This window comes from Heloderma suspectum, chromosome 1 (assembly GCF_057233095.1).
Source record: "Heloderma suspectum isolate Gila_16-S chromosome 1, 16-S_ref, whole genome shotgun sequence".
NCBI lineage: Eukaryota > Metazoa > Chordata > Lepidosauria > Squamata > Helodermatidae > Heloderma > Heloderma suspectum.
Genome location: NC_139458.1, coordinates 200,964,267 through 200,978,396, shown reverse-complemented (window position 1 = coordinate 200,978,396; position 14,130 = coordinate 200,964,267). Strand labels below are relative to the sequence as shown.

Genomic DNA, 14,130 nt, shown 5'->3' with positions numbered 1-14,130 from the left:
AACAGAACCACCTCTGAGTGGAGGTTGCATATTCAAAATGGCAGCCCCCAACACAGGTGGGCTGTCATGTCATGCAAACAGGCCCACTGATTGATTTTATGATTCACTAGTGCTGCAGTAGATCTTGATAAAATTATACACCCAATCTCATGAGTTATTGCCTTTGCAAAATATGCATGTATAAATAAGTAGCATTATACTATGGTTAATTTATGATCCCAGTTTTGAGGTTTTGGCTAACATTATAGTTGCCCTATTATTTCTTAGCTTTTTACGTTTTCCCTTTGAGGACTACAGATGTGATGAAAACTAATTAGTTACCTGGAAGTAGAAGTCCAATATGCCAACCATATCTGTACCTTCTGGAAAACACTGGAAAATAGTAGCGGATTTTAATATACCATGACACACTAAAGAAACTACCACATCTGAACTAAAGTTCTTGGGATAGTGAAGAAAACAATCATTTGAGCTGTTGCCAGTGCTCAGGTAAAGATTGCGAAGAACAGAATGAACACTCTTTAGAAGTAAACTCCAAGACTTATCTGTCAAATATTTAACTCTATATTTGTGTGTCAGCCTCTTCAGCTATTTATATTCCAAACCGCAGAATCTGAAGTGCATTTCTGAGCAGTTACTTTTACGTAACACCAACGAAAGGCCATGAAGAGGCTTGGTGGAGGCTTGGGGATATGTGTGATGAGAAGGTTGACGTTTCTTGTCCCATTTGTTTGCTTTAGTGCTTCCCCTCCACCACCTGAACCAGGTGGTGTTGCTGCCTTCCTCCACCCCCAAGCAGTTGCTTCTGTATCATACCTGGCCCTCCAAGCAGGTTAGAAGTTCCCAATCATACCACAAGTAAGACAACTGGCTTTACTTTAATAGGAGTCTATGACAGTGTTTTCAGAAGGTGTCTCACTGAAACTAGTGGAATATATTCTTATTGATGTTAGATGCGTATGTATGTGTGCGCGCGCACATACACGCACACAAAGCAGCAGTTGTCACAGATTTTTGTTCCCCTTGGTGTATGCCTGCTCTCCTCCCACCTTTGCTTTGTAATTCACTTGCACTTGCCATGTACACTTTGCTTTGTAAAAGACACACAAGTGATACCAGTACCAATTCAGGATCAATTTTGCCACTCCTCCTCGATTCTGCCTCCACCCCCGTTTAAAAAAAACATACAATTTTTAAAAAAACATTATATAAACTATGTCTATTCAATTTAACATTGGATTTGCACCTTAAATACATTGATTGTAAGTGTACACTTTTAAGACTGCTTTGCGGATAGGGAGGAGGTGGCATCATAAGATCACAGCCAACAGCCAATCAGCACTGTGCAGAGGTAACTTGCTGCAACCCAGTAGAACAGGCAGTCTCTGAGCTCATTCCTGGAGAGGACTAGGTACATCTGACCAGAACATGGCAAGTGCAAGTGAATTGTCGTATATATTGCTATTGCAGTTCATCTGATATGTTGTTAAGGGCTTTGGGCACATGGGAAAAGTGGCACACAAAATTAGCAAGTGAATGAAGTGAGCTTTCAAGGAACAGAAACTGCTATTTTACTGTATGTCTGTGTGTACCCCTTAGTGAATCAGCATTGTACCACTTTTTAGAATCACTATGAAGTGAAAGATTGTTCTGTGTAGTTTTTTAGTAGATAGTATGTAAATTTAAAGAAGTGGTGGCAATGTAAACCAAAAACATACCTTTTTCTCTTTCAGGTAGTAGCCTATTGCAAAGTTTCGGTCTCCACTCTCTCTTTCAGACTGGAACCTACAAAAAAAAAGGAAGAAATGTGTATTGAGAACTGGACACTTACCAACAATACTGTAAGCTTCTGGTGTGGATGAAGCTTTTTTAAATATAGGATGGACATTTCTAAAAACAAATCCACAATACTTATTTAGAAAGAGTGCATACATGGTTATTAATCTGAGAAGTTGAATTTCTTATAGCATTTAATGGAATTCAACATCACCCTTACCACTTTTAAAACAAGGTAAGAGAAATGAAATCATCCTACACCTATATGCTGACTTTATGTTAATGGTGATAACTGTGCTACCTTCTTTAAGAGATAAATTCTCTAAGTAGATAGATGTTTGGCAAGCCATGAACTGTTGTTCAGTATGGGAAAATATTTATTCTAAATAAAGAACAAATTAGTGTTGTGGAATACTACTGGCCTTAAAACATCGGGTATTTCTTCAATGTCTGATTTGAACAAGCTTCCAATAAAATCGAAATAAGGAAACTAGAAAGGCACAGAAAGTGCAATCTTGTACATATCTACTCAGAGTCTGATGGGGCATACTTCCAGGTAAGTGGGTATAGGATTGCAGCCCAAATTTCAAGTGTCTGTGACCCCTGCTCTGGATTCCAGCCATGGCAAATAAAGGTCAGGGCAAAAAAATACTTCCCTCATGCCCTTGCTCAAAATTTCACAAATGCAACACACAATTCTCAATTTTATAACATAAATCATTTCTAGACTCTGTTTCATTGCATATGTGGACTGGGAGAGGGTGTGACAAGCTATAATTACCTCGTAACTTGAAACTAGGCCAGGCTTTAGCTGGCAGAGGACACAGCAGAGGCTGCTTCCTGACAAGCCCCCCCGGAAGCAAATTCTAGAAGTGCTCTAGAGTTTGTACTGGCTTCATGTTGCTTTGGAACAGCATTCAAGGTGCTGTCTGTCCCTCCCCACTTACAAAGCTACTAACAGTTTGGGCTCAGCATACCCAATAGCCTCTTTCCTGAGCCAGTCCAAATAATCCCAGGAGCCAATTCCTGACTGCACAAGACACAGACAATCACTTTCTTAGTGGCTGCGCCACAGCAATAACACTCCCTTTCCATAGGAGATGCTCCAATGCTGAAATGTCTTTCAAAAGATTGTAAAGTGTTCTAAATTGGGTTGACTTTTGTTGGCTGCAACTAAGTTGATGAAGCAATGGAATTTTAGAATGTTCCTTTTGGGGGATATTTTGTGCCAGGATTTTGTGAATCCTGTAGTTAAGCCAGGATTCCACAAACCCACTTGTCTCCTTGCCAGTGGCAAGTTTCCTTCGCCTGTCTAGTGAGCTCTGCTGTGCTTTCACCGACATAAGCTGTTCTTGCTGTAAAACCCTCTCCATTCCCCAGGGAGAAAAGGAAAGATGCTCTCTCACTGGCACGTTTAGCTATGAGAAAAAGCACCACAGCCTCTCACTGCTGCTCCCTGCAAAACCTGATGGGAGGAAAACAGTGGTAGCCACTTTCCCTTCCTGTTCAGTTATTGCAGGAGGCAACAGCAAGGTGCTAGTGGTGGTATGTTCTCCAGAAGCCCAACTCCTCACAGAAGAAAAACCACCTTGCTTTCCCTCCATAGAAAACGGAGAAAATACAAAGGCTAGCCTCTGTACTTCAGGTTTGGCTTTTGCAGAAAACCAAGCTTTGCTGCTGCTTCCTGCAAAACCCTACACAGAAAGGAACAACCCTTTCTTTCCTCTTAAAGTAAGCTCTGTGTGTGCGTGCGTGCACGCGTGCGTGATTTCTCTCTCATTGGGATTTTGGAGGGGGCAGCACAAACAAGATGCTGCTTGAAACTTCTACAAAAGTCCAGCATAAGGGCAAATAAAGCTCCCTTCCCTACATTCTCTGCACATGCCACAGTACTCAGAGAAAGGAGGAGTTGGTTGATGGCAATCGTAAGTTGTTGATTTGGCTAATATATCAAAATCTGAAAACCACTGACTTGAACCCATTATAACCTAGCTCATGGTGTTATAATTAAAAATAAGGACATTTTTAAACTGAGAAACATACTTACGTGGCATTACTGAACCCAACATACTCATTTCCAGCCATCTTATTCATGAAGTGCATCACCTATTAAAGGAACATCAGAACTTTTTCAAAATGTGCAATAAAGGATCCCATAACACAAGTCACTGGATGGGTTCGGATGCAATGCTGAATCATAGTTTGATGCTATGGGAGCAAGCATAGCTATGAGGAGGAGATTGGAAGCATTCACTTCTAGGTTGTAGTTTATGATGTCTGAACCAGGAACTGTGGTTAGTTTAAACAAATAAGCAAAATCTTATTAAATAATAATTAATAATTATTATTAATTTAACTTAATTAAATAATTAACTGTGGTTAATTATCCTGGCTTGTTTTTTAAAACCCATAGTTTTAAAAAGAACCACAGTTCAGGTGTAATTACAGGCTGCAGTTACTTTAAACTGGAAAGCAGATACTTCTAATCTTCTCCTCACTGTGTTGGAGAAGAAGAGGTGAGCATGTGAGCCTGAGGCTTGCCCCCATAGTGCTAAACTATGGTTTAGCATTAACTATGAACCGAGCCTTTAAGTTGCACCACACAGCTAGTAGTGGTTATGTGCTTAAGTATTCAACCCCATTCTAAGCCAATAGTTTTTGAATGCCAGTTCACAATCACAAGTGAAGGAAAAAATGTGGAACACAGCAACAAATCTTAACCTGCACTTTCAAATGTAAGTACAGGAAATAATGTTGAAATATTGTAATGCTCACTTACATAGTCAAATTTCTCAGCGTTATTTGCTCCTTGCTGAAAGGAAACAAGACATATTTACAAATTTTGTTAATACAAGAAAAGCTTTAGTTCTAACTTAATTTAGTCTATATCTATTAAATATTGCTATTTAATATTAACAATTGTTTTATTAGTGTAAATTCCTAAAGATAGGTTTCTAAATTGTTTTAATAAAACTTGAAAGAATACTACAGAAAAATTCAATTTAAAAGTTACCAACGTGCAGGGAACAGAACTGAACATTAAATAAGGCTAGCTTTATTTTAAATGCTCTCTACTTAATTATAAACTAGTGCCTGGGAAATTCACTTGCAATTTATTGTAATCAGTGGATACGTTAACTTTCCAATTTTGTAGTCCAAGGCTGTATTTTGTATTTTGCTAGTTACTAACATATTCAATGTTATTGCTAATTATTTTGTGAGGCAGCATTCAAACAATTCAGTTGAAGAGTGTTACCACTGCTAAAAAGACAACTGCATGAAAAAAAATTGGCTAGGATCAAAGAGCCCTGCTGGGACTTTTCACTTCTTGTATATCCTTCCTGCTACCTGAAAAAGCTGTTCTCAAAACTCAGGAAATGACTCCAACACACTATAATAAAGAGCTATCAGGGAAGCCCGAATATACACTTGGGAAATCTTGTCTGTGCCCATAAGCATCTTTGTATCCAAGCCATTAATGCTCTCCAGTGTAACAAAAACTGTGATAGCAAAAATAGTGTTCACAGCTAGTTCATAAAATCCTACATTTTAAGGAATCTGTTGAACTGACAAATATTTAGTAATGTCCAGTTTGGAATCAGTGGAACTTAAGGAACTGGACACAATCTTTATGCGTCCTCCCTCACACACTCACACACTTCTAGTTCAGCATCACACCCTGCTTTTGAAACTCCAGGGACTGCATAAAGGTAACTCTACAAATTCCAATTGCAATGTGGTTATACTGGTATATCCTATAGCAAATTTACAAAGTCTAGAGTCGTGTGTGTGTGTGTGTGTGTGCGCGCGCGCGCACGCACACACACAAACACGCATATCTAGGGAATCTGAGCCAAGCAGTTAGTCTGCTTAAACTATACAGGGAGAAACAGCTTTCTATCCAAAAATGGGAAAGAGCCCTACTGCCTATACACATCTCTCCTCACACCACTTCGGGTTCTGGGCACAGAATCTAAATCTTGTTACACTTACTTGGACATCTGGATATTGAAAAGGATATTTCCTTTAGTAAAAAAAAAAATCTTAATTGATGTGTGTTTCTTTCCACATGTAGCATCTTATTTTCAGGAACAACTATGGCCACCAGAACAAATTTTCAAAAATACTTAATACTATGGAAACATAGCTATTAAGTGCTAAGGAGGTCAGGTACTTTAAATGAGGCAAATTCTCTGCTTTTTATAGGGTTACAGTGGCGTACTTTCCAATAAGGCCATCTGGCAATTTTATCTGTGTCCAAAGACTAACCTCCTAGACATTTTCAAAGAGGTATTTGTTTCAATTACCATTATAAAAACAGACTCTTTCAAATTAATAAGCCTCAGTTAACGCCACAGAAACATCTGGTTAATGTTATATTTAGCTCTGTCATCTAATAGATTGCCTCAAAAACAATCCAAGAAACATTACTTGCACTATGTTTAGAATAAGGGGGAAGAAAAAAATCTGAAGCCTGTATGTACCAACATTCTACTCAGTGAAATGCATAAAGCCAGCCTCATTTCTCATTCTAGATTAGGGTGTTGCAGATAATCTGTTGAAGCCACACGCACCAGCTCATCTAGTGATGTGCAGTCATACATGTATGATCACCAGCTGAAAGAATACCACACTGTTGTGTCAATGTTAAGCACCAATAAAGTCAAAATGCTGCTACCCATAGAGTCAATGACTATTTAAGAAATATGCTAAAAAGGTTAAGCATTGTGTGAAAGTTATTAGAAAAACAAGCTTTTTTAAAAGTGTAACTCCAAATCTGTTCAATGAAAAATAATTAAAAGAAGAAATTACCAACTTCATTGAACTGTTGCAGTTGTCAAAATATTCCATAGATCCTAATGCTGTAAAATACGTAACAACATTTAAACCACAAAAACCTTTTAAATGCACAGTGAATGTTGCTTTGGGAAAGTGGGTCAGCATTAGTTATGGGATGCTGTACTGATCATCGTTGTATGGTTAAGACAGTTAAACTGAAACAAGTTTTGCATTTCTCCCCTACATTTAAGGGAGGAGAAAGATGCTTAATGCAAGAGTACAGAAATGTTTGGTTCTCTCCCCACCCAACTCCTTAACTGCAAAAAAGGCTTTCACGGGTTTGATACTGTTAGCAGAATAAACACAGTAAACAAAAGTTTGAGCATATAATCAAAGCAAACTTATTTCAGCTTTTATCAAATTCAGAATTTTCTTGTCTTTAAGTTCCAGAAGAAGAAACATTTTCCCCCCACAGCACCTTCAGATACCATTTTAAGTACACTGATAAAGATGCTGAGAAGCATCTTTTAAAAGCAAAGCCCTACACCTGGATTTAGCTTGTAGTACATGAACTCTTCTTTCCAATGGAAATCTTAATATATAAACTAAGCCACTACACCTTTGTCAGACAATGTAGCCATAACTAGCTTTTCCCTTTAATTTTTTTTAAAAAATGAAGTAAAGTTAAGGTAACAAGAAACCAAATATTGTAGGGGTTGTTTTGCCCTATGGCAATAATTAAAGATATTTCCCCCTATTTGTAGGTGTAACACAAGGCAGTTCTTGTTCTCTCCAAGTTTTCTTTTGGCTCAGGTCTAATTTTCCAGTTTGTGGAATCTCTCAAAGTTTACTTATGAAATTTTAAGAGCAATTCATCTGTCTGCAAATGTACCATGCAATATGTAACTTCACAAACATAATATATACATATATACACTTATAGTGTGCATGCTTGCATGTATATTTATGTGAATATGCACACTACTGTGTATATACAAATGCATGTCTATGAACACAAAGTATTTTAAGACAGAGACAATCTAATGATAGGCACATCACTCATGCACATTTGTTAAAGAGATATATGTCAATATTTAATAAGAGGATAGGATCTCATTTTATTTATAGTAACATTTCATCAGCATGCAACTGGATCTCAGCAACTTACAAAATATGTTTTAAAGTTACTAGTGGAGTAACTAGTAACTGTTTTGAGTTACTAGTGTTTTGAGTTACTAGTGTTTTGAGTTACTAGTTGTGGTTTTGAGTTACTAGTGGAGGTCAGGCAGGTGCCAACACTGGGTTGTTTTCGGCACCTCCTGAAAACAGTTATTTTCCAGGAAACCTTCCTTGCTTAACCAGTCTTGGTTTTATTGGCACTCTATTTTTTAAAGAATAATTTTAATATCATGTTTCATTCTTTTTTATCTTTTGTTCATTTTATCTCTTGTTCACCACTCTGGAATCTGTTTAGATGTGGAGCGGTATACAAATGTTGTAAATTAAATAAATAAAAGCATGTTTAATTCTGTTCTTAATATTGCTTTTTGAGTTGTATTTTACAGGCTTGTCATTTCTCCAATTATATATTAACCAACCAACAGACTTCCGAAGAGTCATCATTAAGCAATTTAGTTATATTATGATCAAATAGAACACTCTTCCCAACTAGTATTTTAAATTAGGACCCTGATCCAAAACTCTATATGCATACTGGAGACCTGTGGAGCTCTGTATACAGAGGAACTATCCCCATCATTTTATGTCAGGAAATGAGTCATCCCCAAAATCACCACTGTACACATAGAGATTTCCCAGACAGTGAAGGAGAAGAGAAATTTCAGGATGCATAATGCAACCCATGATCAGGGCTTGACTGAATCATTTAAAACAGTGTCTAAACATGAAGATGCCTCAGAACCAATTAAAACAATACTTTTGCCTGTTGGCTAGTTAAGAAGGAGAATTTTAATGTGTATAACTCAATTTGCAATTGTTACATTAAAACCTTCAAATACAGAAGACTGCATTATCTAATAGTTGGATTATGGTTTGATCCAGACTTAGTCATACTTAGAGTAGACCCAATGAAATCAATGGTCATGTCAGTTATGACTAACTTAGTTCTATTAATTTCAATGGGTCTACTCTAAGCATGACTCAGTCTGGATCAAACTCCATGTCAATACATCACTCTTAAATGTTCAGACAGAAATCATAAGTTGAAGAACTGAGAAAAGGCAGTTATCAGATTGAGTGAACAGAAACACAGGGGAAGGTGATCTATGTTTAAAGAAATCAAGGATTAGTGGTTGCTGTACATATAACCATTTATTTGCAGTATTATTAAATTGAGTAATCAGTATTATTAAATTGAGTGAAACACAGAAGAAGGTGCTCATGTACCTGTAGCTTTAGGGCATGAAGAGCAGAGTTGTTCTATCACGCATCTATAGTGATACTGACACATGCGCATATAAAACTGCTAATTTTCAGCACTTTGCAGTCTGACTAATAAACTAAACCCAAGGAAAATGTATGCAACAACTTCTGTGGGACCAAGTAAATGACCTACAATCTAGGACACAGCCTGTAGTATAGGAGGGAAGAAACTTGTCCCTTACCCCAGTCAGTTTGGTCACTAGGGGCATGCAAACACTCCAGTTTTTTCTTATATAAGTGAATGGCTACCATTCATTCCCATGGGGAAAAATAAAGAGCTGTAAGACAATACAGCAGCATGAACAGTAGTATAAACACCAATATTTATAGCCTATCATATTTAGGTAATATAAGTTTCACTAATAAATATTAGTATTGGTACACTTAACCATTCTACTGTATACAATAGTATTCAGAATATAGAATATATTTTATTTTTTCACAGCTTTCCATAATATTTAGAAGCTAAAAACCATGTATAAATGGCTCCCCATCACCACCCCGCCCCCAAAACATCACTGGAATTCTTCAGTTATTTAACAGCATCTTAACTATACCACCATCCAATACTGATGGCGATACTGACCAAGCCATGAACATAATTGAAATTCCAACTCTTTCCTCTAAATTAGCTGCAAAAAACGAGAAAACCTTTTCCTTCCACCTTATTTTTTATCGCCTGTTCTGTATAGCTATCCAGACCCTTCCATAGCCTCAATACAAAGAATAACAAGAAGAGTCCTCCAGCATACCTTAGAACAAACTCTAAACTAGTCCAGTCTTTTTTGGAAACTTATTCTGGACTGCACTGAACACTGCAAAACTTATAAAATAATAACTGAATAAATGAGCAATACAAGCAACGAGATAACTATTTTAATATTGAAAGGCAGTATTTTTCGAGGGGCAAATGGCTAACAATTGTTGCTTACCTCCAATTGCTATGTCTTTATTAACTACACCTAAGGCTGTTATTTCAAGCTGTAAATCTAGAGATTACAAAGTACATGCAGACAGAGAATAGGCTTCATTAAGACAAAAGTATCTATTGGCTATAGTTTGAGATTACAAATTGATAAAGTGGCAAGCCATTTAAGTGGCAAGCCATTTGCTAGAACTTAAGAAAAGGGAATGGTATTCATAGAATCATAGAATCATAGAATAGTAGGGTTGGAAGGGGCCTACAAGGCCATCGAGTCCAACCCCCTGCTCAATGCAGGGATATTTAAACCTACAGAAAAAATTCATACATGGTTTGGACCTCTGAGTTAGCAATCTTGTTTATACATTTTTTTAACTATTTGATTCTTTATATCCTTTATGCTTATTGCACAATTAATATTTTAATTAGTGATTTTGAAATTAAATGTGTGATATGCTGGCTGCTTAGCATTAATACTTAAAACTAAAGGAGCAAGAAAGATAGTATGGACAAATAAAATAAATTTCAAGTCTACATTTTATTTAACCATTTATATGTATAAATCTCAGAGCCAGAACTGTAATACCTAATCAAAGGGAGAATTCATCCCATAATAGTATGTTGGTGCACACTAGAAAATGGATAAAAGTGAACATCCATTATTGGTTAAGATTGCATTCTCCACTCTCCACTGTCCATGGTTACCACGATTTTGTATTCTTACTGAGCAGCAGTTCTTAACATTTGTGGAAGCAAGGATCACTACTCTTACATGTTTGTCCTCTCTGGATCATCCATTTTTGTTTATTAACAGCTGTAATGTGGTGTAGCAGGCTGCTGGAGAATTAAAGCAACTTTTTCTGTACTTCAGTGCACTAGCTCTGTTCTGTGTCACTGGGTCAGTCAAGACACCATTATTTAGTAAGTCTACATTAAAAGTAATTCTCATTAATTAAGGCTGTCATGTGCAGCAGCTACCATAGAACATGGGAGCGCCTTTCAAGCAACTCTCTATATGGATGCCACAATGCAAAATCTAATCCTATATAATAGCACACTAATTTATAAGGAATTGAGAGCATGAGCAACACAAAGAATTCCTAGTCACTAAGATGGTAAGAACAGCTTTCCTAGTTTGAATCAAAGATCCATCTAACCAAGCACTCTTTTCAGTAGTGGCCAGCAAGATACCCACCAATGTCATCACCCCACACGGTTAATATAGCTGCATCTATAAGCCAAACCAGATGTTACTTTACTAGGTGGTTAGAGAGTATGTCTGGGTTAATTTTAAATTTAATAGTAGGTATTGGGGGAGGGTGGCTGATTCTCCTTGGGACCAGGGTGTGCAGGGAGGAGAGGTTGAATTCTTCGCTCCTCCAGCTGCAATCTCGACAAAAATCACACACAACCCCCCCACCCCCCACACACACCACAGTTAGTACTAAGAAAAAGAGATCCCACTGGCACCAAGGAGCCTTTTCCCCCTGAACACTAACTACAGCATAGGGGGATTTTCATTAGAATCATAGCTTGGGAGGGAGGGATTAAACTTTCCTCTCTACATGTTGCAGTCCCAAGTAGTAACCACCACCACCCCATGCATAGTATTCATTTTTTAAAAAACTTATCACCACTATTAAACTAATGTCTAGTTTGGCCTTAAGTGCAAAGAGACTTCAGTTTTAATTAAATGCTTACCACTGCTTGATCCAGAAAAGGGGGGTAGGAAACCTGTGACCCTCCAGTAGTTGTTGGACTCTAACTCCCATCAGTCCTCTCCAGCATGGCTAATGGTCATGGATGATGGGAGTTGCAGTCTAGCAGCATATGGAGGTCCCCATCCCTAATCTAGAAAACTACTTTCCCTCTTTTCATTATGGCTTCAAAGTTTAACTAGTGTGCCATGGACCATAAATTTAATAATCAGTCAGAGTACCTGATATAATTTAAGCACTCATGCCCAAGTGGCTTGTATAACTTGAAAAAGCCTTTACAGCAACTCCGTATTGCCTTGGCCCATTTCATACAAGCACTGTGCTATATTTTCTTTAATTTGGTTTAGAACACTATCACAAAATAAAGTAGTAAAAAAAGAAGGTATGTTAACTGAGTTGGAACTACTGGTTCCAATTACACCTACACATGACACACTTAACATGCAATAAGATACCCATTTAAGAACATAATCCCATGCATGTTTAGACAGAAAAATCACCTACAATTCCCAGCATGCCCCAGCCCACCATGCTGGCTGGGGAATGCTGGGAGTTGTAGGCCTTTTTTCTGTCTAAATATGCATCGGATTGCACCTTAATTTGCTTAACTACTGGATTCTCAGGACTGTAAGCTACCTTCAAGAGTGTTTCCTACAAACACAGGCTAGTATTTTAACTGTTTTTATATATTTTACTGCTGTAAGCCACCTTGGGAGGGCTTCTTCCATGAAAGGTGGCCAAGAAATGTTTTAAATAAAATAAATAAAATAGTATGTTCTGTGCACTTCTTCGCAAGGCTGCTGCAATTCAATGCATAATTACTTAGGTCCCATTGATGACAGAGAGGTTTATTTTCAAGTAAACCAATGATTAGGCTGCACTTATGAATGTTACTAAGTATGAACTTAAATTAGCTCAGGGGAATGATAGTTTTAATTTAGCAAGATTTTACTGAAGTATTAACAGTCCAATGTGCAGATTCTTGAATTTTCACAATCACACACTTGAATTTCATGAAAGAATTTCCCAGTAAATGTACCACATGAAATGTCTTACAATCAATCTAAACAAATAATGATGCAATATGGTGATTTACGCCTGCTGGACATGCAGATAATTACATGCAAAGTTTCAATGCAATCCAGTATTGGCTAGAAAGTTTGTCATAATTTTCTTGTTGTAATGCCATAACTGCATGCAATAATAACTAAAGCTGCAGTATATTACAATGGCCTGAAACCTACACTGGTGCTCTTCGATTTTCACCCCAATAAAAAACACATTTACTTGGAATTCCACTAATTTAAATGGAACGTACTTCCAAGTAAGTGTGTTCTTTGGATCACATCTTAGATTACTGTGTAACAGGCTATGTTATGACAAGAATTACACTCACTTAACTGATGAAGTGTCTACCATTTATTTTAAAACTCAATGTCAAAAGGAATTTCTAAGATATTTAAACCTACAGAAAAAATTAAACATGAATAAATTTACCTGTCATACTTAAGGCCATTTTCCTTCACCTATAGCTATTAAAGATAAGTGTTTAAAGCAGGATATTTTATACTTTCTTAAATATAAAGAAAAGCAGAAAATCACGAACCAAGACTAAAATAGCCTTTCATAATGAAAAGTCTGAGAACAAATAAATGGATGTTAAGATGTAATCAACTGCATTTTTAAAGCCTTCTACTTCAAAACTATGGAAGAGTGAAATGTTCATTAGAAGTCTAGAGATCCATAACTGCAAGTTTAGGTTTTAATTCTCATAGTAGAGATTCCATTACACTGAAGGAGTAATCAAGGTATATTAATGAGGCAGAAATTCAAAAGTATGTTAAATAGTTGTAAACATTAAGAGCAATCATTCCATTCAACACGTACACTCAAGTTTATGCAGGAAAAAATGATCTAAAACACTGCAGTCATTAAGTTACTAAGCCAACTATTTTTCAAATACATTTATCTGAAGAAGAAATTCTTGAATTGGTAAAATATGAGAATGTTTAATATTAAAAAAAATACCAAGGGATTTGGCTTTGCATCTCATGAAACGATAAATTGAAGTATAAAGCATGCTTTTTAGTGGCCTACAATAAAGTCATTTTTAAGTTCTCTACAGGAGCCTAACTGCAACAAAATGCTCAGAATAAAGTTTAGGAAACACTTTAAATTGCACATAAAAACAGATGTTCAGATTCTTATATAAAAACATTAAAATGGGTTGCATGATTCACAGAACATAAAATCCCAAGTAGAAGGTATTATGTTTATTGAATTTTCCTCTCACTTCATAGTATTTCCAGCCATAATCTAGAGAGGCATGTATCCACCATTTCAGAGAAAGATCCCTTTCTTTAACCCACCTGGTTTCAAACAGTAGTTTGAGATGTGTATAAGTGCTTTTTGAGCAATAAACTCAAAGAGGGGGATGGGGGCAGAGAACAGAGTAATAGAAAAACATCAGGAGCATTACCCTTAAAATTCTCG

General features: G+C 36.9%; 1 protein-coding gene across 4 annotated transcripts in view; it reads right to left on the bottom strand.

Moving 5' to 3' along the window:
- The window catches only part of GLS (glutaminase), an 88,890-nt gene that overhangs the window by 46,035 nt on the left and 28,725 nt on the right, over positions 1 to 14,130 (bottom strand). For all 4 annotated transcript variants that reach the window (XM_084816294.1, XM_084816311.1, XM_084816307.1 and 1 more), the window contains exons 8-11: positions 4,556 to 4,588; positions 3,824 to 3,882; positions 1,719 to 1,785; positions 322 to 372 (exon numbers count right to left, since the gene is read on the bottom strand). In XM_084816294.1, coding sequence (XP_084672420.1) covers positions 322 to 372; positions 1,719 to 1,785; positions 3,824 to 3,882; positions 4,556 to 4,588 — 210 coding nt within the window. The remainder of the gene's footprint in view (positions 1 to 321; positions 373 to 1,718; positions 1,786 to 3,823; positions 3,883 to 4,555; positions 4,589 to 14,130) is intronic.